The sequence below is a fragment of the Temnothorax longispinosus genome, chromosome 3, assembly GCF_030848805.1.
Source record: "Temnothorax longispinosus isolate EJ_2023e chromosome 3, Tlon_JGU_v1, whole genome shotgun sequence".
In the NCBI taxonomy this organism is placed as follows: domain Eukaryota; kingdom Metazoa; phylum Arthropoda; class Insecta; order Hymenoptera; family Formicidae; genus Temnothorax; species Temnothorax longispinosus.
Window position 1 is genome coordinate 666,145 of NC_092360.1, and position 27,608 is coordinate 693,752.

Below are 27,608 nucleotides of genomic sequence, written 5' to 3' on the forward strand. Positions count from 1 at the left end.
TATATATATATATATATTTATATATATAATGTATATATGTATATTAGAGCGTGTCATTTTGGGGCAACTTTTTTTTTCATTTCACGAATAGCATATATACTTCCAGGAAGGTAAAATAAGATACCTGTTAAATTTTTAGCCCTTAATATTAATATTAACAGGTCGCTCATCGCGATTTTTTATTTTTCATTTAGTAAGATAGAAAAAATATTAAGGTTTAAAGTTCAAAGTATAAACATTAATATCGTCTAAATGGTTATATTTATGAAAAAAACATAAGAAACCTTTTTTTGTAGATTGTTAAATTTTCTACAAAAATATGTATTGAGTATTTCATAATTTTTGATAGTCGATATGATACAAAATTCATAAGAAGCAAAAACAAGTTTTATAAAATTTATCAAACTTTAACTTTGAATATCTTTTGAACGGTTGAATTTATGAAAAAATGATAAGAGATCTTTTTTGTAGAGCGGTAAATTTAGTACAGAAAATCTATGTGGCGCAATGCTGTATTACTGTTTGTTAGATAGTTATAAAATTTTTTCTATCTTACTAAATGAAAAATAAAAAATCGCGATGAGCGACCTGTTAATATTAATATTAAGGGCTAAAAATTTAACAGGTATCTTATTTTACCTTCCTGGAAGTATATATGCTATTCGTGAAATGAAAAAAAAAGTTGCCCCAAAATGACACGCTCTAATATATATATATATATATATATATATATATATATATATATATATATATATATATATACAGGGTGAATTTTAATGGATGTCCCATTCACAATTGTCATCTGCCAATTTGTCTCAATTTTCTTTCTATATATATAAAAAAATTTTCCATTTTGTAACGAAGACGTAAAGTTTAACATATTCTATATAAGTGAAGTGCTCTTTATCAAAAAAAGGATGCTCGATGAAGTATTGATGGTAAAAGGATGGGACATCCATTAAAATTCACCCGTATATATATATATATATATATATATATATATATATATATAATGTATATATACTGATTTATAAAAAAAAACTATATATATATATATATATATATACATATATATATGTATTATTACAATTCTACAATTAAATTATCGCTTACACCACTAACAATATATTTCCATTTCAAAACGTTCTCTCAATTAAACGGAAATAATCGTTATCTTTAAATGCTAATATGTTCGCAAAATAATAAAATGCAAAATATGTGATAACCTGATAACAGATATATTATGTATTGAAATTAATTTAAAAAACGAACAGAATATTCGGTGTATAAGTATTTATATTTCATACGTAAAAGTTTTCATAGCCAGACTAGTTAACGTACAATTTTGATTTGGTTTGTGACTAGACTGCCGTGCGCCGCGCCGCCGCTGCGCGCTGTGTTATTCACGCGAGGAGACTGGAGTTGGTAGGTAGTGGCGCTCTGTGTGTCGTATTACCCATCAAAATGCGATCGAATCAAGTATCAGAAGACGTAAAGCGCGCGATTATTTTCTGTGTACAATTAGTTATCAGTCTGCGCGATACCTATTAATATCCGACTAATGACTATACATTGTCGATGCGAGTTTCATTCAGCTATGGAAGATGGTAACTATTATGAATTATCAGTTTTTTTTATCGCGATATTCACATGTAGGCGATAATAATTCCTTTAACGTTTAGATTCGAAAGTAAGTATCTCGCATCGCGCTTTGAATTTTTCACTGAATCAAACGTTTGCTCATTATTTTCGGATTGAGAGCGCACAGTAATATATATGAATCGCCGGATCGAAATAATGGAAAATGCGATATCGATCGTTTATTAATAATACGTCTCGTTGAATTCATATGTCTGAAACATATGTTGTGCGTGCAATATTGAGTTTCAATTATATTTCCAAGTGATTGCATCAATTGCATATCGTAAATTCGGTCTTTGCACATTATTCGCGAATTGTTGAAAGCCGTTTGAGAGATTTCGTCCTTTGTAATTTGTGAAATACGTGAGTATTCGAGTGTATCGAACAGATCATAGAGTTTCGTATTTTTTTTTCGTGTTATTCTTCTGTAGTGTGGACAATAGCAAAGTTCGCGCGTTTTATTAATATCGGGAGCATACCGTGTGTTTATCTTGTTCTGATGATTAGTATACGTATAATCGTAATTAATCGTGTTTTCGCAAATGTTGTGTTATGAATGCAATGAACGAATGTGATAGAAAAAGGAGGCCTAGGAGGCATCGGGTAAGGGCGGAGCAACCATGAGGTAAAATTATTCCATTGATTATTTGTAGAATTATTTATAATTATTTATATGCAGGCAACGGTTTTTTTAGATATTCATTATTCTGGGCGTTGATATAATTTACGCACATTTTCATTTTATAGTATGTGTCACGTAATTTTAATGTAATTGCAATTTCGTCATTGTGCATCGCATTGGTGAATGTTATATTTTTTATTTCATCAAGTTAATAAATCTACATGAAAAAAAATTATAGCAGAGTAATAGAATATGTAACACGAATAAATGTAACAAGTGAAAAACATAGGGACATAACATGTCGATCTTTAAAATGAATAGGATATCTTTTATCTTGGAATATTATATATGTTCAATTTATTTTGTAATTATTAAACATATATAAGATTTTTAAAAAACAATTAAGAATGTTTTACGAAGCTAAATTAATAATTTTATATAATTAATCTTTCATAAACTTTTTAAACAAATTATAGTGGATTTTATTTTAGAATATCGAATAATTAGCAAAAAATAAGGAAAAAGAGAGAAAGTAAAATAAAATTATAACAAGTATAGAATACTGACTTTTTTAAATATAAAAATTTTATTTAAACATATAAGATAAAAATAAGATGTTTATGTACGTAACTTATCTGTAGATCGTTATATAAAAATGAGGAAAAATTGTTAATTGAATTATTATTTTATTTCCTTTTCTTTTCTTTAAATATAATTTGAGATTCACGTTTGGATTTCTATACATATGCTTCTGAGATTAAATATTATGTAAACTGATACGCGAAAATAATACTTTGTTAAATTATACATGCAGAATAGAATTTTTCGACGCATTTCGCAAATATAAATAAAAAATAAATAGAAAATATTTCATTACTAATAATATATGTATAGATATAACTAATTTATTTAATAAAAAATGCACTAATAATTACTGATTAAATTTATTCTTATAATAAATGAGCCAATTTTATTCTAATTTACCTTTTATTCAGCTTTATTTTTATTGAGAACTAATTTTATATCACTTGGCAAAGAGACGTTTAATAAAAGTTCCAATAAATCTCGTTCAGTATGCAATTGTGGAGTGTAATAATCGTTTCAATAGAAAACTTTATTCTGCAGAGTATCTCATCTAGTGCGTTTTTTAATATAAGACTCATGTAATGAAAATAAATACGGACCTGCATTTTCATTGATCTCTTTTTCTTTCTGTTTTATTACAAGCGGTTGCTATGAATCGAGGTACTTGATTAAAAGATGAATATATACATAGCGGGGTTAAATAAAACATGATGAGATAATAATAACGTTGCGACACATTGCAAATGTGTGAAAGGTATCGTTACGAGACATCCCTGCGGAAAAACTTTTTGCGTCCGGCATTTTCCGTGGTTGGAGTAAATGCTAATTCTGTTAAATGTTAATTCAATACGCAGAGGACTTTGATTCGATATTATAACTTATAACATATCTCCTTGAGTTCTTACCGTCGCTACTACATCGGGAGTCGACCTTTCTCCTTTTCAACTTGAGGTCTTGAAACAAGCTCATGTTTTCTATCTCACACGGGCTGCTCGGAAGGGTCATAATTCCTGGAAGCAGAAAATGACAAGGATCAGCCTTGTTTGTTAAATGAATTATTTTTAACGAGAAACGATTTGCGTAATTTATTCCTAAATGATCTTGTTTTCGTGGGAGTATTTGAGGCAATACTAAAATTGAAGTAAAGTCACATTTCCATACTTCAGTAAATTCGTATGCCGTACGAAAATAATCTTTATATCTAATTTTCAAAGTGAGAGATTTGAGATTAACTTTTAGTTACAACTTACACTGAGAAAAAAAATTTGTCAATCCCAAGAAATATTTAGTCCGATACGTTTAACTAAACATTTTAGTTAGTTAACTAAACATTAGTTAAATTAATTAATTCTTGATTGAAGAAACGAAATAAATTGTTGAAATAACTAATATTTAGTTAACTAACTAAAATGTTTAGTTGAACGTATTGGACTAAATATTTCTTGGGATTAACAATTTTTTTTCTCAGTGTAGCTTTTACTAATCATGCATGCATTTAAAAGATAAATGATTTTATCCTTCTTATATAACTGAATGTATCTATGCGAGATACACTAAATTGAAAATACTGAATTACTCATTATTAATGTCATCTAGCTTTTATAGTTACAACTTAGCTCTTACTATAAATCATGTATGCATTCAAGAGATAAATGACTTTATTCTTCTTATATAACTGAATGTATTTGTGCAAAATATACTAAAATTAAAATTACTGAATTAGTCATTACTGGAGTCCCTCTAATCAGAGTCTGGCCAACTTGCAGTTCTGGCAAAATTCTCGAGAGAGAAGGATGTACGTTCACTATCGCTTTCTCTTTCTATCTCTTTATTTATCTCTTTTCTCTCTCTTTCTCTTTCTGTCTCTCTTGCTTTTGTCAAGAAATGGTGAACCAATCAACTATTGCTACCATATGGCCAGACTCTGATTAGAGGGACTTTAGTCATTACTAATGTCATCTAAATTACGATAAAAATTAAATTATCTATCATGAGTAAACTATTGATACGAAAAATTGTTAATAAAAATATTGTATATTGTACACTCTATATTATATATTAAAAACGCGTTCTTTTTTTTGTAATTATCTTAATATGTAATCTCGGTAAAAATGTTAATGCTTGATTTCGCGAGTTTGACACTTCCCTGCTACATCGTATTCAAGCACGTGAAAAACGCTTCTCCACAGAAATCTTTACTTCACATTTTCCTCCGCGGATTTCGCTTTTCTATCAATTCGCTTTTTCTCGGATGTAAACGGGACTCATCTCGCGAGCGAATGAGCGAGTTATCGACTATTGCGAGGTCGGGAACGGTTCGCGACGTGAAAGTACGTGCGCGCGAGCGGACGCACGCGTCCGCGGCGATTACGGCGAACGCATAGCTCGCCATTAACCCCGCTTTAGCCGGCAATAACATACAATTGGATCGGTCGCATGACGATACATGTATCGTTTTACCGCGACACGAAACCGACGTCTTCGTTTTATGGGGTTCTCGCGGGATCCTGTTGCCGTACAATGTACTACAATGGAATAAATTAGAGGCGGACCTTAATGATCTCCCCCGTTCTTCGTTCGCTAACGCAGCGACCGATTCCGCGATATCGGTTTACAGACGCGTTTTACCCCATTTACATCTATCGCTTTAATCGTAAGCGATCGTGATCGTAAGGAAAGAAGCTGTCGTAAACATTGTGTACATAAAATCGCAATGCGTTTGCGTTATAAGTTGTGTCGCACAACAGCAAATGTCGCGAAACAGAATGTCAGGGGCCAAATAGAGCTGTATACGACGAGCGTTACGATTAACATTACGATAGATGTAGATGGACCTTTACGAGCGCGCGCGTCTTGATCTTGCGCTAGACGAGACTAAGTCTACGAGGGACGACCGCGGGTGAAACGGGGGTCATTTTAATAATACGACGCCGGCGATAATAACAAATCATGCTCGCCTTATCGCAGCACGCGGAGCCGCACGGCGAACGATTTGCGCCGACGGCGACGGTCCATACGGAGAGATCGGGCGTCTAAGCGATTTTACGACAGCGCCCCGACCTAACTGCCATGGGTCGTTTTAATAAGGGCGATGATGCACGCGTCAATCGGGCAAATTTTTATGCGCCGCTTCGTTTATCTCTTTGTTCTGAGAAACGCGCACGTTATATAATATTCACATCATTGTTGCAACATATAGGTGGTCGTTTTAGCTGAACTTCTTGCACAGTTCATCTTTTCTCTTTTTCTCTCTAACGTGAAAAGAAAAAGAGGAAAGATGAACCGTGCAAGTTCAGCTAAAATAAACAAATATTTGTTATATTGTTTAATTTGTTATAACAGGCTAACTATTTACTTGTGATATATTTGCTCTTGATGTCTACATCTCTGTGTCTTATTGTAATTTTTCTTTCTCCTTTTCTTGTTTTAATATTTAAATGTTATATATGTATTTATATCGACTGCAACAAATATAACAATTAAAATAGATACAATATAAGAGGACATTAAAGTGTTTAGTCATTTCGATGGTAGCATTTTAATCTCTTTATAAAATGACTTCGAGTATGTATATATGAGGAAAAGGGGGGAAGTTTTAAATATAGGAATATTTTTTAGAGCTAGTGTCAAGTGTAAATAATCTTAATTTTTCAAACAAAAATATGAAAATATCGAATATTTTAATCGAGAATGTCACTTTTATTCGAACAGCAATTTTTTTATCTAAAAACATTTTTATTTAAATTTATGGATAAACTATATCTACTTTTTAAAAGATTATATAATTCCTGTAATCAAATAAAATTCGCAATATTTACGGATATGTTTTTCATTCATTCACCGCGTTTTACGTTAAATGCGATTTGTTATATGTGATATTAAATTAATGTTTCACACAAAGATATTTAATCGACGATTCTGCGATAAACTTCGTGCTCACTTCCAGTAAAAACAATTCTTCGATTACAAGATATAACGTTTACACGTTACTTAGCGCGAGTTGTCCCCGATTCAACATATAAAGTTCCAGATTCAAACAATTCCGAGATTTACTCGGACGAAAGTTGGACGCGATATATCTTCACTAACGATCTCGTTGAACTAGAAGTAACTTATGCTTAGAAGTAGCACGTTTCATGTTAATTGAGACAGTAACAAAATATTATTCAAGAAATCTTGAATGGAAGTTCACGCTAATTTCCGCAATTATTGAAGTGTGCGATACATTCAATTAGCATTTGAATTTCAAACGCACGAATTCCCTCATAACTTTTCACATTTATAACGTTGCTATATTATCATTTACAGTAATAATATACTCGACGTGTCACTCTATATATCGGTAGACTAAATCTTTTATTTTATTTAATACGAGAATCTTTGCACACGCGTGCATTTCTTCTGTTGCTTCTGTCTTATGTTGGTATTCATAGTCAAATCTTGATCGTCTTAAGTTCATCTTTATAGATACTCTGTAGCCAATGAAACGAGTTGTGCAGCATCTAAAGACAAACTTAAGACAATCTTAAATATAAGATCTGACTATAAGATCTTGACTATGAATATCGGCCTTAGTTACTTTTCTGATGATATTTATATCGTTATCATAGTTACATTTATACTGCGGAACGCTTGTTTGCTGAAGTGAAGATGCTTGGAAGAGAAGTTCATCAAAACAGGACACTTCGTGTGCGAAGCTTTCTATTTGTTTTCAGCGTGCAAACTTTGTACAACTAATCTGAGTGACATTAATATTCCGTAACATTGTCTGTATTCATTTCAAAAGTTGTTTATTCTAGCATCCCGTAGAACTTCTTGCAGCCACTCCTGCGCTCGCTCGATCGTAGTCTTAACTGCAAGAAGTAGCTATACTTACAAGCTTCATGTTTAATTAACATCACCCAATCGCAAATCGTCTAATAGTTTAGTTAGTTTGTTATTCATAAGTTGTTATTGTATATTTAAAGTCTTTTATTACTTTATACAGTAATTTGACGTAAATGATTTTTCAGTATTATTAAATGTAATTAATGTTGTTCGAAATATCGATTATATAGCTTGGATATATTTTTCGATATTTTCACAAAAATGTGGAAAATACTATTATTTAAAAATCTCCTTCAAATTAATTAAAAAGATCTATTTAATGAAAAATGAAAAACTGACAGATTTATGCGATTGAGAAACAAGTAATTAAAGCCACAGGATAGGTCGATTTTTTAAATAAAGGTAAATTACATAAATAGGCTCGATAGGAGCAACTATGTCAATAAAAAAAGATTCTATACTAAAGAGGTAAAATGTAGAATATCCATTCAAGAGACGGTGGTCAGCCGCACAAGTGATGTGAACGACGCTTAATCAGCCGCGCGGGCGAACGCATGCATTGGTACGCGCGCCTGACGCTAGATGGCATGTTACAGTAACGAGTGGCGGCAGAGCGCATCCACGATCCACGTTGCTGCGAGGCACGCATGTGCATGTCGCGCGCGCGCGCGCACACACATGCATATACGCGCACTCAAGTCGGAGAGTCGGATATATACGCGGTACACCAGCGTGGGGTCCTTGCTCCCTGCCGTATGTGGGTCAGCAGTCTCTCACACACGCCGCTATTCTTGCGTAACCAATGCATGCATACGGCCGCCGCGGACGAGCGCGCACAGGAGAACCGCGGCGCGACTATACGTGCACACACCGAGACGGAAAGTGCAGCCAATGCACTAACCTACGACGGTCTCTTCTTGAGAGAGGCCGCTCGGCGCTCGGCACGTACATACGTATTATACATACGTATATGCACATGTGTCTGCTTGCCGCGAGTGCAAGAGCGCGGCCGTCGGGCGGAAAGCCACGCAAGCTCGCGTCTATCTCGGGCGAGCTTTTTTTGAGTTTTGCGCTACTAGTACTACATTTCGTGGTATTTTCTCTGTGTGCTCACGCGAAATTCCACGTACGTACCGTTTCGTGTTTCTCTGCGTTCGAGGAAACACGAGCTTTAACGGTACTCTTTAATGGACTTTGCACTTCTTTGCGAATAGCATTTTCAAAAAATTCGGGATTTATATATATCACGTAATTGCTATACTAACGTAATAATAAAACGAAATGATATACAATTCTCTTGGAACTTTACTTTTTCATGATATAATTTGTTGCTGTGCTTTTCTAACTTATTTTTGGAAAAAATATATTTATTTTTATTTTAAATAATTCTTAGATTGTTTTAACGGAATCTATAACTAAATTTGGAATTAGGCTTGCATCTATAGGCTTGTAATAGCTTTACTGCTAAGTTTTCTAAGGAAAATATACACATTTTTTGATAAACATCTCTCTATCTAATCTTTATTATTTTTGAAGTATTTTCGATAATCATAAACGCGAATGTGAGGAGAAGTTTATGCTTGTCACGTTTTACAGGAAGCTTATTAATACTATTTACGTCGTTATTAATCTATTCCGTGTTTATATTCTTCGATCGAAATAAAGGTTACGACTTTCTATTTCTCAAAAACTATTAACAACATGATTTGGTTAATTTATTGAATTCTAAATTATATTACTGTAGACCTACGTAATTATGTTAATAACAATAAAAATATCTCTCATAAAATTCTCAATCAGATGAGATGTCGATAATCAAGTTATTTTTTGTTAAACTATTCGATATATGCAAAAATCTTCGTATTTACACAAACTCATTGACATTACATAACACAACAATATAGAAAAAAATTATTATTGATATATTATTAAAACGTTTAACATATATGCAAAAATATCATCACCTGTATTAGTATGCGAGCTGATCGGTGTTACAAGCCGCGTAACAATCCAATCATTATCGTGTGATTAAAATTATTTTGTCGATATGAAGGACGCGAAGATGAAACGCTCTCGATTAAAGAACCCTTTGACAATCTGATATCAGTCAAGAGTCGATACCGTGTCCGTTCGTAGTGCAAGACATCTGATTTTCTATATCGCGTAGATTTTACCGCTATATGGGGACCGTGGACGGTGAAAGTGACTCTCCCACGCCATGACATCCTAGGTCTAACTCCTCCACTTTCGCACCCGTGTCCGCTTCTCCGTATCTCCTAGACGATAGTCTCTCTTTTTCCTTTTCTGTCACGGTTCTCATCGGAGGGTACCGTGTCGCTAATGGTCCCCGCACGATGGTATAATCAAATTCTTAGCCGGATACACATACATACGTATATACACATGTGTAAAAACCTCGATTCAGAAATCGAAGGAAAGATTACAATTTTACGATTCCTCGATCATAGGCAGATAAAAACGTTATTTAGAAGATATATTTTGCTTCAGCAGAGGTACCATAAATTTTGAGCTCTTGATGATTCTCTACGTGACATCATTTAGGAAAAATTATTAAACTTGAATTTATAAGAATAGTTTTAAGATTTTATTTTTTATGCTTCCGTATTGTAAGAAGAAATTTTAGTAGATATATATACATGCCACATATGACATGCATATTTTATTTGCATTGTTAACATTTATTCACGTTTTCTTTTCGCACAGTTAAAAACATTCGAGTGTCGTGAAAGTGTATATAGTCCAGTGAATAATCTTATCTGTTCTCATATGGCACCGTTATGTGAAAAGATAAATTAACACTTATCTAAGCAGACCCACATGGATAACGACAATGTCTCGTCTTTTAGCATACCTTAAAATTATTTATCGGCGGAAAGGGGTCATCATACATGGTGTTTCATTTCTTAACGGAGTTAGCATTAACGAGGATTTGTGTGATGAATATAACCTGGTATGCGGTGTCAACATTGACACGTATGCTAACAAATTAAAACGCTATCTGAGATAAAACACTGACGTATGATAGATTCTACAACGTTATTTGGAATTACATGAAATTTACATTCATAAAATTTATAATTCGTAGTAATTTATATGCTCACAGAAAAATTTTTGCTTTTAATGAAATAAGAGAATTATGTCGGTATGAGATAAATAAAAAGTGCTTGATTTTTTCAACGTTATTATTTTTGATGCACATTTTAGTGTTTTAATAGGATAATAATTTATAGAAATAATGCAGATTTATCTCATAAAAATTCTTGCAAATTCGTTGCGTTAATAGTTGTTTCATATTGCTGATATATTATATCAACGCAACGATGACTCAATTCGGTTACTTAAAGGGTCAGATTCCTGATCACTTCGTATCGTCACAATATAGATCCAGCTGCTATCAGAATGCAATCTCGATTTTGTTCACTCATCTTTCTTTTTCTCGACGATGAACAAATGAGCGAGTAGGCCTCTGCTTCCGCGAACGTCATAAGGTAGACATAACGGTGAATGAGTCAGAAATATTGTGAAATATAATTCAAGTAAAAAATGAAAATTTTATCTTCTTCAGTTTTTCAACTAACTAGTGAGGAATTTTGTAGAAATTTATTTTGTAATTATAAATAACTAGAAGCTTCGCGCGGGTTCAAAAGCTCTTCCTTTTGAGATATATAATATACCGGTTACCCCGGGGCTTCACCCGGGCGTCTTTTTTTTAAACGACTTTATTTGTAATTTGTATTATTACATTTGTGTTCTAGCTAATCTTATCCACCAATATATATGTATGATTTATAAACACATATTTTCAATAGCTTTCCATGTCACTCATAAGGTACTATTATTAACGCGTTTTTTTTATAGCGGTCAATACCAACCTTCCTTTAATGATACTCTGTATAAAATTACATGTATAATAGCTTATACACTTTTTAAGCAGAAATCGGTAACTCTATTCATAAAAAGAATTAGCTCGATATCTCAAAATTTGCGGAGCAATTACGTAGATTTTTTTTAGACAGAAATCGGTAACCCCTTTATTATTAGCAATTTTTTGAATTCTATTATATTCCTCAGTTTTTTCTACCCCTATTTCATGTATAATACTTTAAGATTTGGTTGATTAGGAAAATCTGAACAGGAAAAGTCATTAAGCACGACTCTTTTAAAGAATTTAAAATTTTAGATATCCCGAATTTTTTTTTTCAAATAGGGTTAAGCACAATGGCACATAGCCTATGTTACTCAGGAAGACATAAGCTTTCCACCAATGTAAAAATTTTTAAAATCGATTCAATAGTTTCTAAGATTATCCTGAACAAAATGGCACAAACAAACTTTTCTCCTTTATATAATAGTAGAGATAACGAAATGATGGTGTACGTTATATTTTAAAATAGACGAAATTTTCAGTCAATTATTATTAGTTCCAAAGATCCGAATTCCAAACAAAATGTTTGATCAATGATTAAATACAATAACTATATAGAGTAGAAATTTGTAGTTATATATTACTGCTGAATTTAGTATATAATATTGTACGACTTGATATAGACAGAATGGTCCACTGCGTTGTATTTATTCCATATCACGTTATTTTAGTTCTGCTTAGAAGTCAATCCTTACAAGAAAGTTCTTAATACAACGATGAATACGGCAATGACGTTCATTTCCGTTAACTTCCTTTCTTCCGCCGCGGAAGAAAGAATCCTCGCGCTCGGCCACGCGGGAATCATTTAGAGTTTTCTCTTTTACGTTTACGCGACAATAGAGCGTCGTCTACGGAACAGCAGAGACATTGTCTCGCAATTAGTTCTCAGAGCAGGAGCGAAAAGAGGACCGCGGCGAATTGTATAGGGAAATGAAGACACCCGGTATGTGTGTGTCAGATGCTCGGGCAAGCAGTGAGAACGGCCAGTGAGAGTCAGTGGCTCGGTACGTTGAACCTCCGTAGTGAAAGTTTCTATTATAGCACTGGCCTTACCTTACTTTTCCTATGGCAAACTCTACCGTGTTGTGTCATAAGCGCGACGAGCGAGCGTGCGCCACGATAAGGAATCAAGATCCCATTCCGCCCGTTTCCTCAACGATGGCGTCGTCGATGCGCGATTTAACGGAACATCGGTGAAAAGTGTTCGCCTCTTTCTTTTCGAGCGGAAGTCGTACCATTCATAATCGCATTTGTCAGTTTTCTAACGTCGTCGACCGGGACAGAGTATTTTTCTGATGGCAATTTTTCTTCGCAGTCTCGTATATAGACACAAACGTAATAGAAATTTATATTTTTTTGTAGTATCTAACTTAAAATCAATAATAAACGGTTACAAAATAGGGAGAAATTGTAAAATTTCATGATGAACTATTAGAAGTAGTGCTATTTTATTTTGTAATCCAACAAAAATGGATAATATTATTCGTATTACTTACAACGTAGAGGAACTCTGACTGCTTTAAGATTTAAAAAAGTACAACGGATCGAACTCTGCAGAGATCAATGTCGATCGCGTCGAATCGGTCGGAGCGCGATACGGTTCGCCGATTGAATATTGCGGAAGTTGCGAACGCAGCGCGATTACTTGCCCCCCTTTTATTCGCTTAGTCACTTTCCGACTTTCTTCGAGTCTTACGCTGAGTTAGCTGCTGCAAAACGTAATGATTTAAGGAGCAATATACAATGGTGATTCGCCGTGAAATTTCGGTACCATTTCAAAAAAGCATATTAGTGCTCTAACTCTTGCGTGAACAAGATTAACATGTAAGCGTAGTCAAATTTTAAAAGGAGTGTTTAGTAATAATGTGAATTTTATTACCGCACTTTTTCAAGATAATTAATAAATTTTATACACGAAACATTAAATAAGATATAATATGAACTATAATGTTTTTTTATAGGCGGAATTTTCATAAAATATATCAGTACATTGTTTAAAATATCTTTCTGCGAAATACGTTCAAAATTATTTTAGAGAAACTTTAATTCGATTTATTAATATTTCTGAGGTGCAATCCGACTTATATTTTTTATTCCATCTTTAATATTTTAATATAATTATAATAAAAGTAATTATAATATCCTGACGTTTTAAAGCAACAAAGTACTTTACTATTTTATGTTTTTTTTTGCTTTATCCGTACGATATACTTGAACATAAAACCAACGCAGTAAAACTGTAATTTATATATATTTAACTTGATGCGTACGCACTGTAGCGTATAAAAACAAAATAAATTTTTCATAACATTAAAAAAAAAAGGAACACAAGTCGAGGTGTGGCCACAGCTCGCATGAAGGCTAAGCACTCCAAGATGCATTCGTGTCAAGGCGTGATTTATTTTTTATAATATTATAACACAAGATGTGATTCATATCTGTGACGATAGGCCTGAGCGGCGATGCGAACAATTCGTACGATTCCATCGGAATGACGTCTTGCACGGATTTTGCAACACCTTGCGGGGCGCATCTGCAGTCAACGCGGTGATAGTTACGACAGCGGTCACGACGGTGGCAAACAACCTCGTTCGTGAAAAATCGCGGCTTTTTGCTATACGCCAAGTCCGTGAATTCACGTGTTATGATACGATAAAACGCAAAATATAGTCCCAAATGTGCAGTTTCTTATGGTCGAATAGCTTACAAGATTTTAGATTTACTAGAAAAGTTTCGATGGGACGAAAAAGGATTATCGGAAATTGGAAATTATCAGTGTATTATAGTTATTGATATATTAATATAATACTTCCTTTATATAGATATATCGCGTTCCAATAAGATTAGAGAAATAAGCATTCAAGAGAGAATAGATAAGTCGTATTTCGCAATTAATTTTTAATGTAATATATGTAGATATAACGATGAAACATCTAAAGGAAAGAAATTTATATATTTGTAGTATTTACTTTGTAGTATTAACATAAAAAAGGGAGAAATTTAACTCATAACAAGAAATAATTCTTCTTGTGCCATTCTTGTGTCTCCTTGCATTTTGGCGAAAGACACATATATAGTGAAAAAAAAGGAATTTGTAATGATTCGAAAAATTAAATTTCTTATTTGTATTTTCTTTCTTTTCACGATTTTCTTTTCTCATGGATAAAATTTAACAATCTCTCGCAATTTAAATCCGTCACTCACTCTGTTGCAATCTAGAGCAAAAGTTCGCGCGACGTTCCCACCAACCTCGGCGAAATCGATTGCGCAACGTATCGGCGATAGCGATCGCGTGTAATCTGTCGGAGAAAATGCGGCGAAAATGGGTATGCTTTGAAGCAGAATTTCGGATTGATTTTCCTTGTTTCCTTCGATTCCGAATGTGTCGTGCGCGCTTCGCGGATATCGTCCCGATGAGATAAAATCGTATATATCGACCACCGCGGTCGAATGGACGCGGGAATTAATATTTATTGGACATTCTTATATTACGCGAAAATCAGTGGTGAGATCAGTCGCATTCTATCCTCCATTGGGGAATAATCACGAAGTGGATGTTTCCGCGGTGCGCGCAGGAGGACATTTTCGATTCGGCATATAGAGTTTTGTCGCTCAAGAGATGAGATAAATGAGATTTTGAGCCGACGTCGTAATTAGCTTCGCGATGTTTCATCAATGGGCCGTCGGCGAAGAGGTATCAGTTTCGCTCTCAGGTCTCTTGTCGTCGAACGGAAGCGAACGCGGAAGCAGTGGCCGCGCATAGATCGCTTTTTCGCGCATTCCGCGTCGACACGCCGCCAGCGCGGACGCAATTGTGATTTGTAATTAGCGAAGCGTGCAATTGTGAAATCGTGTCGCGGTGTTATTGACCCGACCGACGGGGACGCCGACGAACTGACACCTCGTTGCACCTCGAAAATCAATCCCAGTCCGGCAGAACTTGTCTCGTTACCAGTCGCTGATTTCTACTTAAACAGTTCCGCGCGCGGAATGGACAACTTGGGATTGCTGATGCGAATGACACCGCGATCATTTACATGAAACTCGCCCTTTAGAGCGAAGAGCAAATGTATTGTATAAATCCAAGAGTAGAAATCACAGGCAATTGTTCTTTATACATAAATGCATCATACATAAATTTATTGTATAACTATAATGTATACATAAATAGGGAATTAATATCACAGAATTGCATTTTATCAAATGTTTTAATAAACTTTAAAAGTTAACCTTTATTACACTTATTTAAAATCACTTTTCTTGGAAACTAAACTATATAGTATATAACCACATGTAACAAAAATATATTCTATATATTTTTTATTCATCTTTCCCATGTAGTATTGTCTTTTCGCCAATAATATTATAATTATTAAATCTCATGTATTTAATCGTATATTATCGTATGTAATATAATAAATATCTGAATGTAAATATAATTCGCGGTAAGAGATCACGTTTCAACGAATGCCAAGTATTCATATTTGTCGGGATTTTGTTATGTTGGTCACTGATTCAAATTTCATGGTAGAGAAAAAAGTTTCGTTTCACTGATGTAAATATAATTTGATACCATATTTGTAGCTATATGTACTGGAAATGTCGCACGCTTTATCATTTCCATGAAATACATTACACGATTGCGTGAACTTTATCGAATGCAATATCTAAAAAGAACGCGGTAAAACATCTTTTACGCTTTAACAAATTTATAACATAAAATATTTCATGTAGGTAATTTCTATTTTTCGCTCTATTATTTTTACTTTGCCGGACTCAATCAGAGCCTCGCAAGCAGTGCTTTAGTTAGAATCACGAGTGTAAGAGCGAGAATGGTCCTACCTTGGAGGACACTTATCTTCGCGCACACGGAAGAGTGCCGACCTTGGAAAACACTCATCTTCGCGCACATGATATTGTCGTGCAGTGGTGATTCAGAGCAAAGTCAAGCAAACTATAGAAACTCTCTGGGTAGCCGATGCCTCGTGCCAACTCCGATCACAGTCACGCACCAATCTACGATCCATGCGGTACTTGAAATTTTTTGTTCAAGGACTCACACGAGTGTTCGTAAAACAAATTGCGATGTTCCGCGCATGCCCTTTTTTGGACATCTCGGCACTGTCTGCACGGAGTTATCGGTCCGAAGTTAGAATCGACGAAGAAAGATATCGTGTCACTACTAGGTTGTTGAACCGACGAAGACAATCACTTCGAGAGGATGATTGACGATTCCGGACACAGAGAATCACACGCGAGACTTCCGCGACCGCGACCGCGGCCGCGGCACCGAGAGGTATAGAGACGGGTCCCGCAGGTCCGGAAGAGGACGGCGCGCGGAGAAGCGCGATGTGAACGCGTCGCGCGGCCCAAACTTTTTGGGGCAGCCGATCGCGAGAGCGTGCGGGCCATGCGATCCGCCAAAGTTGTGGATCCGCCGCCGTGGTTCGGTAGTGGTGGTACCGGTGACCTCGATACCAACCGAGGCCCTCCAATCCCAACGCCCAATGCCAAAAAACTGACACGCGGCGTGCGTACGTGCGTGCGTGCGTACGTGTAGTATATGCCAGGAACTTTCACTCTCTCGATCGCTTCTCGTGATGCGAGGAACGACGACCAGCGGTCCTTCGGGAGGGTCATTCAAGTTTTTTACGAGTTTTTATTAGAACAACGAGAGAAATGAAAATTTGGTGATGGGAGGATCGATGCGATTAGATCGATTTACGATCGTTTTACGATCTCTATGTGAATGACGGCGGCGCTATAACGGGATAAAAATATCGACTCCATTCGTGAAACTTTCTCTTCTTTCGGGACCGATATCGATAAATCATGTCGATGTCCACGCTTTGGACATTTAAGAGAACGTGATGTAAATCGGTAAATATTAAAAAATATGAAGATTTAAAATGATGAAGTTACGTTTAAAAAATTAGGTTTTATTATCGCACATCAGATTCTAGAATTCTTTAAAAAGAAATATTTGAAATACTTAGAGATTAATAAAAAATATCGAAATTATTTAATCGTGTACAATAAACTTTTTTACTGTATAGTGTATGTAATACATCTAATACGTGTAAGAAAAAATATATATTATTGGAAATGCGGATCTTGAAGAACGAATAAAGTATCTTAAGTTTTATTTTTAAAACTGATCTCAACTAGAATTATGAGAAAATAATAAATGCGGTTCTCCACGATTATCGTCTTTTACGTCAGTTGATGAATGAGAATAACGTAGTCCGACGACAAATTCGTACGTTATTGAAAACACCTAAAAAGAACGAAGGTCAAGGAGATGTAGGCAGGACGCGATAAAACTTCCGTGAAGATAAAGTTATGCTGAGGAACCGGTAATTTTACGATCGCGACTCTATGCGAAATCATCGATCAATATAGGTACAATTGATTCTTACATTTTTACATCCCTTTTGTTTCGCCGCGATTTCAGGAGGTATAGAGACGTTTGCCTTGTAAAGTGGATTTCTTGTCGAAATATATTCAGAAATTTGGATATAATTAAAATTTCCGTAAAACCCATAGTTGTAGAATCTGTATTTGACTGTTGAATAATTTACTCTATAAACAGTTATTTGAGTAATATGATATTATTATCATTCAAGTACTATTTGGATAACAATAATATTTCGTATATCGTACAAATGATCGCACGGCTTGAATCTTGAGCATAGAGAGCTAAGTTCCGAATATGGAAACAACGCTCGCGACGAGTACTTTCGAATCAATTTTTTCTTATTGCGATTTCACTCTCGATGGCGCGACTCTTACGCGATAATCGACCATGCAGCGTTCCCGTCCTCGCGGAAGATGGTCCATCGTGGCTCCGAGTGAAAGAGAGACACGTGCAGCCGGACCGCCGCGCCGGGTGTTTCACTTTTAACCGATAAGAAAGTAACGAAAGTCACTGATGAAAGTTTCGGGCTTGCCCTCGGTGAGCGCGGAAGGCAGGAGGCAACGATGGCGACCTAGATGGACGGACGGACGGATACTTTTTTGAAAGTAAAAGTGAAAGAACAGGACTTTACGTTATCCTGTCATCGTTAACAAATCGTCTTTATAGCTCGATTTTTTCATCGGTCTCATATCAACATTATTTACTGGGTTAATGTGAAATTGTAAAATTGATAGTCCATTAGGCGATTAATGAAATTAGCGAGCAAGTTTCAAAATAAATTCTTATAAAGTTCACATTAATATATATATAAAATTAAAAATTTAATCGTAAAAATAAAAAAACGTTTTTTACGCTCTATTATTTACACGCACACACACATCAATACACTTTCTACATTTTTAAAATATTAAAAAATATATATTTTTTGTTATTTCTGTTTTTTAAGAGTTATAATTCTTTTAATAATTGACACATATATGTATATATATATATATATATATATATATATATATATATATATATATATTGTATTATATATAATTCTGTTCATATTATAATTATATTATAATTATTATTGTAATGCTGCTATGTTATACATTGTAGTCACTGTGCTTTTAATTAGAGAGATTTTATTCCAGAATATAATAAATATTCTCTTTTTTTTTTCACTTCGTTTCGGTTGCTCTTCCTCGCGCTGCACTGTGCAGATACCGGTTTTCGGCGAAACGACACCATCTTACAGGAAGATCGAACTCGGTGAAAACCGTGTCCTTCGAGGAACAGGGTTACATTACGTCACACACGCGCGTTTCTTTATTACCATGCAATTCATGTGAATATACCGGCTCCGGTACCGTGAGATGGACCTGTGAAATTCTCGGAGGTGGAATTTTTGCACACGCGAACCAATCAAGTACCTACCAAGCTGAACACCAATCGCATATTTTCTCATTTCGAAAGAATTAATATTAAAAAAACTAGAATATATTGAATTTTTTATAAATACAAGTAGTTTGTCATTTTTTTACGAAATTTTAAACCGGTTTATTTCATTCTGACGTCAAATATTTATTAGTTGTATTTTTTCATTATTACGATTATTAAGAAAAAAATATATTAAAACATTTTATTAAAGTTATTTTTATAGATTTAATAATCTAGAATATGCAGTTAATGAGATATACGATTAATATGCAATATGCAATTTAATACGATTATATTTTCAAAATATAAATCACACTTAATCATTTCGATATTACGTATATACGCTATTTATATGTCACATAGTTGCATAAAGATAAAAAAAGTTAATAATTATTCGAGAAGATAATTTTTCAAGGACTTTCGCCGAAACCTGTTTCCAACATGGAATTACGAAACTTTAACGCAGATGTGTAGAATCTTTTGAATAGTTATTTTAGCTGCTATTGTTATAGTGTTCCAAAAAAATAGCATCCTGTTATAAAATTGATAAATAGTTTCCATATCAGATAGGCTCGGATCAATATATTAAGATTTTGCTAGAGCATTTTCTGAATGTATACGATATCATAATTTTGTTTCTTTATCTGTTCTTATGTATTTTTATTATGTATATGACAAAATCTATTTGTTCGTCGCGCTAGAAATTAAAAATTTCATCTATTATCTAGCTGTCTATTATTTAATTCTTCCAAAGAATTTCCATTAGGATAAATTTAATACAGGATTAGTATTGTATCTTATTCGATCCTTATATGGCCACATAAAATAATATTGTTATAGTGTTCCAAAAAAATAGCATCCTGTTATAAAATTGATAAATAGTTTCCATATCAGATAGACTCGGATCAATATATTAAGATTTTGCTAGAGCATTTTCTGAATGTATACGATATCATAATTTTGTTTCTTTATCTGTTCTTATGTATTTTTATTATGTATATGACAAAATCTATTTGTTCGTCGCGCTAGAAATTAAAAATTTCATCTATTATCTAGCTGTCTATTATTTAATTCTTCCAAAGAATTTCCATTAGGATAAATTTCTTCAAAATATCCGATTGATAAAGGAAATTGTATCTCGACAATTGCTTTTTCACTGTCAAAAATAAATGCATGATCATTATTGTCGTCAAAATTTTACGTCATTAAAATTATGACAATCTCGATTTGAGCAATGAAATGCATGGGAATTTCGCACAGGCAGAGATTTTGAGATCCGGCGAGACAGTTGTTACATTGGTCATCGACAATACGTCGAGAAATTGATTTTCCGTTGACAAGCGGAAACTCGCGGACGTGATTTTCCGAGAACGAACTTTCCTAAACGTATCCTAGAAGGACTGAACGTACGGTAGAATCGCCAAGCAGCCGGTGCATATGTACGTGGCGGTGTGGGCAGTGCTGCAGTCGTTCGTACCAGCACACGCCGTGAGCGGTCGGCCATGGCATACTTACTAATGTCAATCACACCGGCAGGCATGCACCGCCAACGTGTGTACTTATGTACGTGTGCGTGCGTGCGCGCGCGCTCGCTTACAGTGTTCCGCGGCTTCACCCGCGTGGATTTTTCGATCAATTCGTATGGAGTAGCTCTTTTCTTGTAAATATCTCGATATATAAGGAAAGCGGTAAAATTTCCTTTGTAAGATTAAATATTGATATTTAAGCTTTCGGAATTCTATATAAAGCTCACGATAAAATGAGAAAAGAATGATTTCCTTTTATCCGTCCGCATTCTTGAAGCTTAACTCGCAAGAACCCGCTCAGTCATTTACAATTAGAAAATATATTCCAACGTTAAAGATAATTTAACTACAAAATAGTAGGGAATCCTGTACTCCTGTATTATGTATTGTATTGCTTAACGCGCGCAAGCCATGAAGATGAAGTTCGATCGCCATGCATCGAATCCCGCAGTCTTTTGGCCTTTAACCTTCACAATTTCCTCGACCATCGATACCTTGGTCGGCGGAGTTGCGTCAGTGTAGCTCTGAACTTGAGTGCCTCTGCGAACGGCGCGCGCGGCGCAGCGGCGTTCGCAGATCCCGCGCAAGGAATTGAAAGGCGTTTCTCGAGATCGGTGTCGACCGTGGTCGATAAATAAACGGTGCCGCGCGAGATCCCTGAAAAATCACCGGTCATTATCTCCTGCGCGCTCTCCGAGAATGTTCTTGATCGCGATCCACGATAAGAACTTACGCGGTTACGTGTCGGTTGGCCGCACGATTGTCGATAGGGTTGCTTGTTAGCGTTGCTCGTTAAGATATGTTATGATTGACGCGTTAGTTGGATAAACGGTGTACAAACGAAAATCTTACTCTGAGGGAGAAAAACGCGTTAAAAATTTCAGATTCAAATTATCATTATAATTTTTAGATGTAACATGTGATAAAATTTTGCGTCTAATTCATCTTCGTCAAGCAGGCATCAGGCATAAATGTCGTGGTTAATATATATATATATATATATATATATATATATATATATATATATATAATATACCATTCCTGCATAATATATAATCCGCGCATAATATTCTCGCATAATGTTTTTTCTGATTTTCTTTTAAATTACTGTAAAACTTGTTGTGCAAGATTGTTATGCAGCATGTGTGCACTCGTCCAATATTTGCACTTTCCCAAACAATCGTTAAATTGTTTAAGAATGCTTTTAAGAAATTAAGAAGAACGCGCGATTTTCGCAAATAATTCTGAATGCTAATAAAATTTAGAGGTATATTACAGTTCGAATACAAATTATAACGGCGTTGATTGTTTGCGTAACTTTATTGCGAATACAGGCGCGCACAAGGTTTCTCTATGCAGAATCTGCGGTTTCCAAGAGAACGCGACCAATATATCGGTCCCTCGTTCACGTTTCCTCGTTCCTTCGTTCTGCACGTTGACATTCGGCGGCACGACTGCTAGAAGCTGGCAGAGAACAGTGTGTCAACAAAACGGTCAAAAACAGCCGTCAAAGGTGCGCGGAGGCCTGCAATATTTTTGCGAACGAATCTACGAGCGTTTTCCGTATATTGTTTTCTCAATGGCGCGCTATTTTTGCGTCACCTCGTTTGAAGAAGCAAATATTATTCGCGGTCGTAATATATCAAAATCGTCTCAACGCTCAAGAGATTGCCTATGCTAAATATGAATACAGATATTATAATAATTTCATAAAATTTACACTGATAAATATTAAAGGATGAAATTTAAACCAATACCTGATGTTTTAAATAACATTTTGTTATTTTTAACTACCACGTATGCCGAAATTTATTATTTGAACACAAAACAGTATTATTTTAACTCTATTGACTTAATTAATTTAACATTGTTTTAATTAAATTAACGAAATATTGAGTATAGGAGCAGGTGGCTTATAGAAATGGTTAAAAATCACTGAAATTGAGTATAATTTGACACTACGAATTTAATAGTGTATTGTCTACTAAGATAAATTAATATTTTATTATGAAATATTGTGTTAAATGTTAGTATTTCATTAAGTAGTATTCTATTAAAGAAAAGGAATTTTCTCCTTACATCAGAATTGTGTATCGTCGTGTGTATTGCTATCGTTTAAGCGTGACGTGTGAATAAAAGTCTTTTAAACTTGCCATTAATTCTCTTGTTCTCAAACAAAACTTGAAATGTTCTTTGAGTAAAAAAAAAAAATAAATATTAGTAAAACTTCGTAAGTGTAAAACCGATAATATTTTTTGTATTTTTGTATTTTTTTAAGCATTAAGATTTCTTTATCGTTTATCAACCCTTTAGACCGTGATCTTCACGATTTTCTCGATTAAAGCTGCTGATATCACTATTATACGATGATGATTTCTCGCGAGAACTCTTTGAGGCTGTAAGGCCATAAGATGTCCATGAGAGTCGGCCTCAACGGAGTGTCGACATTGCGAGTCACGTCGAGCGTTTGCCATACACATTATTCGCGATAAACAATCATCTTTATGGTAGGAACGGTCTTACGATTTCGTTGGTTACAACGTGCGCTCGATAAAATCGATCCTTTCTTTGCAGTCTTATCGCTAATAATAATTTTATGTAACATGCAAGAAACATACATTGCAGAGGTCTCTTTTAATACAGGATTAGTATTGTATCTTATTCGATCCTTATATGGCCACATAAAATAATATTAAGAGGCGCTTTCGCGCCGATTAAACATATAGATTGTTGAAATTGCTTCTTTTATATAGACATGGCCGATTGCACGAATGTTTTTTATATTACAAATATTCGAGTATTTAGCAGTTTTTATAAATAAGCTCTAATAACGCAAGAAAATGATAAAATCAATTCTTCGCTTTATTTCAAGTAGAAAATATTTTAATAAAATAGGGATTTTAATAGAATGGGGTAGAAATTCAGATAAAATTGAAGATTTGAATCGCCTAAATTTTAACGACTTTTTCATCGACTTTTTCCAATGATAATTTGTAAGCTCCTGGTTGTCTTTTTTTTTTAGCCTCGTTTAAGAAAAAGATCGTGAAGAAGGCTAACCATATTGGGTAGTGATTTCGCTTCTCAGATGCCGTATGAACGACAAATTCTCACAATCCGATAGCGAATCGGATGGTCGCTACTGAAATATGCTCGAGAGTCGCTCTTTAGTTGGTCGTGGAGGCGCATTCGCCGATAATGCGATTATCGTGTGATGCACTTCTTGTGAGTCATTAAATCTTCGATACGCCGACGCAGCGACTCATGAACCAGCAGTGTCATGCACCTTCCGAGATTGTGTTTCTCTTTCTCTGTTTCTGCTTCTCTCTCTCTCTCTCTCTCTCTCTCTCTCTCTCTCTCTTTCCTTTTAATGACGTGTAGTAGAATACCGGTATTCGTCGCTGCACGTGTCAGGGTCAAATGATGTCATTGGTGATTCTCGAGATGGGATTTCTCATAATTCGTGATCTTGCCGATCACGATCCTGCTAGTTCAAAAAGAAGAATGTCACGTTGTAAAGAAATTGGTCAAAAGATGTTTTGATCATCGTCAATTTCGTCGTTACGTTTCTAATTAGCAACCGGAATATAGGAAATTTAAATGAGACACGAAATTCTTTTTTCTTAAAATAGCTGATTTGCCTGATCATAAATACACGAAAATACGAAAATAAAAAAATATTTTATCTACACTGTTTTTGTAGTCTCAATTATATTTCATTTGAGTTGTTTTTAACCATTCCTATAGATCGCCACTGCTCCCATTCAAAATATGTTGTTAATTTAACTAAATCAATTAAATTAGAATAATACTGTTTTGTGTTAAAATAATGAATTTCGACTCACACACATGGTAGTTAAAAGTAACAAAATGTTATTTAACTCAAGGTATTGGTTTAAATTTCATTCTTTAATTTAACAGTGTATTGTTGTATTAAACATTTATGTTTTCTTTTATTCAGATGGCAGATAATTTGGTAGAAAACACATAAACAAAATTAATTGTTTTTTACGTTATTTTTAAGGAAAACGGTAAATTTCAGTCTTTTTTTACTAAAACTTATTGCTTGAAACATATTCTTAAAAATATGTATCGAAAATTGATCAATTGATTGACGTCAATTTTCGAAAAATGATTTAGTAAGAATTTATTTCGCATTTCGCAGCTTTATAGCAAAACTGTCCTTTACGTCAGTTTTCTGCTTAGAGTCATCTGTGCCATTTTCCCGATATCGCAACGTATTCTTGACGTATCAGTGTATACTCAATGTATCAATGGCAAACACTGTTACTTATATCGTGATATTTTTCCAAGACAGCGCCGATATAGTCAGCTTCACGTTCGTCTATATCTCGTTCCGAAACGGAAGGCTTCAGGATTAAATAATGCCGATGAATGACACTTTTGGTAAATAGAGCTATTTCTGTTTTGTGATGCATTTTTAAAAATTAACTTATTATTTCGGTTTGTTTCTGTAATGATATTGAGTTAAAAATTTTTACATTTTTCGTTCAAATAATTGAGAATGTCTTGTTTGAATCATGAAAATTTGTTTTTATGGCATTCAAACCATTTGTGATACGAATATAGATACATGAATCGAAAATGTTATTAATTACGAGAATTCTTGAATAGATCGACATCGAGATCTGTATTAAATTACTTACTGATATTTGCAATAGACATTTGTAATATTAGACTAATAATAATTTGTCTACCATTGAGTACCAAAGTAACTTATTAAGTTACTCAATGATAATCTTCAGTCTGTTGCAAAATTAAAAATGATATAAGCGAGTATATTAAGTGCCGACGCTTCGAATTAGATACATGTCTGACAATGAATAGAAAATTGACTTTATGTCGAACGGACTGATTTAATATTAAGCTGGCCTCACATGAAATATACACACAAATATAATATTCAGTTTAGAAAAAGCTGTCAAAATTAAACGTCAGATAAGGTCTAAGAAATCATAAAACCCTGTGCGCGAATTGGTATGTGCTTGTGCGTGCTTGGTGCATTCGCGATTACTGGCTAGTGTATATTTAGTTTCAGATTGGCATAGGTCGTGGCGCGACGAGAAGAAGAATCCGCTGAGTCGTTATCTGTTTTCTACGCACGTGGCCTCCATAGGTCGGGATCTAGCCGGTTATAATCGGCAACGCGATTATTACTGACTAAGACCAAGTGGAAATTGCAGCGACATTGTGTTTTCGGGGTCAAATCGCCGCGCCGCGCTTCGAAAATGGTCATCAGCCACGCCGCGCCGTTTCTTGCACGGGTGACAAGTTTTTGCGGCTCGGGATAGTTTATAAAAGCGATAAATTGTTTATTTTGTCGATGGTTAGTCGATCGCTTCTCTCTATGTTTATTCTATTATGAATGAAATCAAACTGCAACTGCGCTTGCAAAATATAATCGGAGGAATTTTAATTAAATTTACAGAAGACGATCTATCAACAATTAGTAATATAATCGTATACATATAATAATGATATATATGCCGGAGGGGTAAAAGCCATAGTGGTGTAAGTCAAATTTTTTTAAATATTGACTCGTGTGCATATATTATAGATGCAATCTATACAGTATAATAAATTACTTTTATGGACACGAGTCAATATTTTAAAAAATTTGACTTACACTATGGCTTTTAGCCCTCCATATATATATGGATGTGATTAAATCGTTTTTTTTTTATTTTGACATTTTCTTGCAAATCACGTATTGCGATTGCAAAGTATGCTGTTCTAAAAACGTGATCGTATATCTTACAACATATCATTCCTTTTATTAGAAATTTCCTCTTTACTAGATTACGATCTGCAAAGCACGCTTAGCTAATTCAGTCAATCGAAATTTTAGATTTTATCTTATTAAGTAGGTCAAAGGTCAGACAGTTCGTAACTAAAATTTCAGTTTCCCGAAGTAGCAACGGGTCTTCTGTGCCAGAGAATCTCAAAATGTCTGAAAGAAGCAGAAGAAAAAAGTAAACTAGTCGTATTTTAATATATCTTTTTATGATATAAGCGAAGATATACAAGATTAGAGTAACAAATTGATAACCGATTACATCAAATCTATAATAAGTTTAACCAAAATAATACAATTTATTATTTTATATTTGTTTATAGTATTTTTCTTTTACACGCAGTATGTAAATGAATTAGAGTTTTTAAATACATGTCATTTGGTTACAACGAAAAGTTAGAACCTCATCAATCTAAGTTATATATTATTTCCATGTCCATCGTATCTTAAGTAACTTATTATTTTGCTGGGTCCTGTGGAGAATGTCGATTGTAAAATCGATTATAACAATTGCGTCTCAACGATCGTCAATTAAACGGCCACGATAGATTTTCCAAGCGCATTACGAGCCACTCTCGTGGCGGCGCCGACAACGATCCACATCGAAGTCCTCGACGGGAATTGGCCATGGTTAATAATTGCCCTCGTGTGCGATATCGCGTGTTATATGAGTAGCTGGCGATGGTGCGCGCTCTACGCACACAGAGCGCCATGCATTCGTGCCGCAGTAACGTTTGCACCCGACCTATACCAACCTCCGTCATCGGGAGAGGGCGAGTGCCCAACGTGGACGACGAGAGGAGGTT

At 34.6% G+C, this 27,608-nt stretch overlaps 1 protein-coding gene and 1 long non-coding RNA gene across 7 annotated transcripts in view; one reads left to right on the forward strand and one right to left on the reverse strand.

The window, feature by feature from the left end:
- The window catches only part of Hr4 (Hormone receptor 4), a 67,586-nt gene that overhangs the window by 33,734 nt on the left and 6,244 nt on the right, over nucleotides 1-27,608 (reverse strand). The window contains exon 2 of the mRNA XM_071772429.1: nucleotides 3,754-3,858. Within this exon, the coding sequence (XP_071628530.1) occupies nucleotides 3,754-3,853 (100 nt within the window). The 5' untranslated portion in view covers nucleotides 3,854-3,858. The remainder of the gene's footprint in view (nucleotides 1-3,753; nucleotides 3,859-27,608) is intronic.
- LOC139809497 (uncharacterized) overlaps nucleotides 1-27,608 on the forward strand; it is a 300,362-nt gene that overhangs the window by 16,389 nt on the left and 256,365 nt on the right. The window lies entirely within an intron of this gene.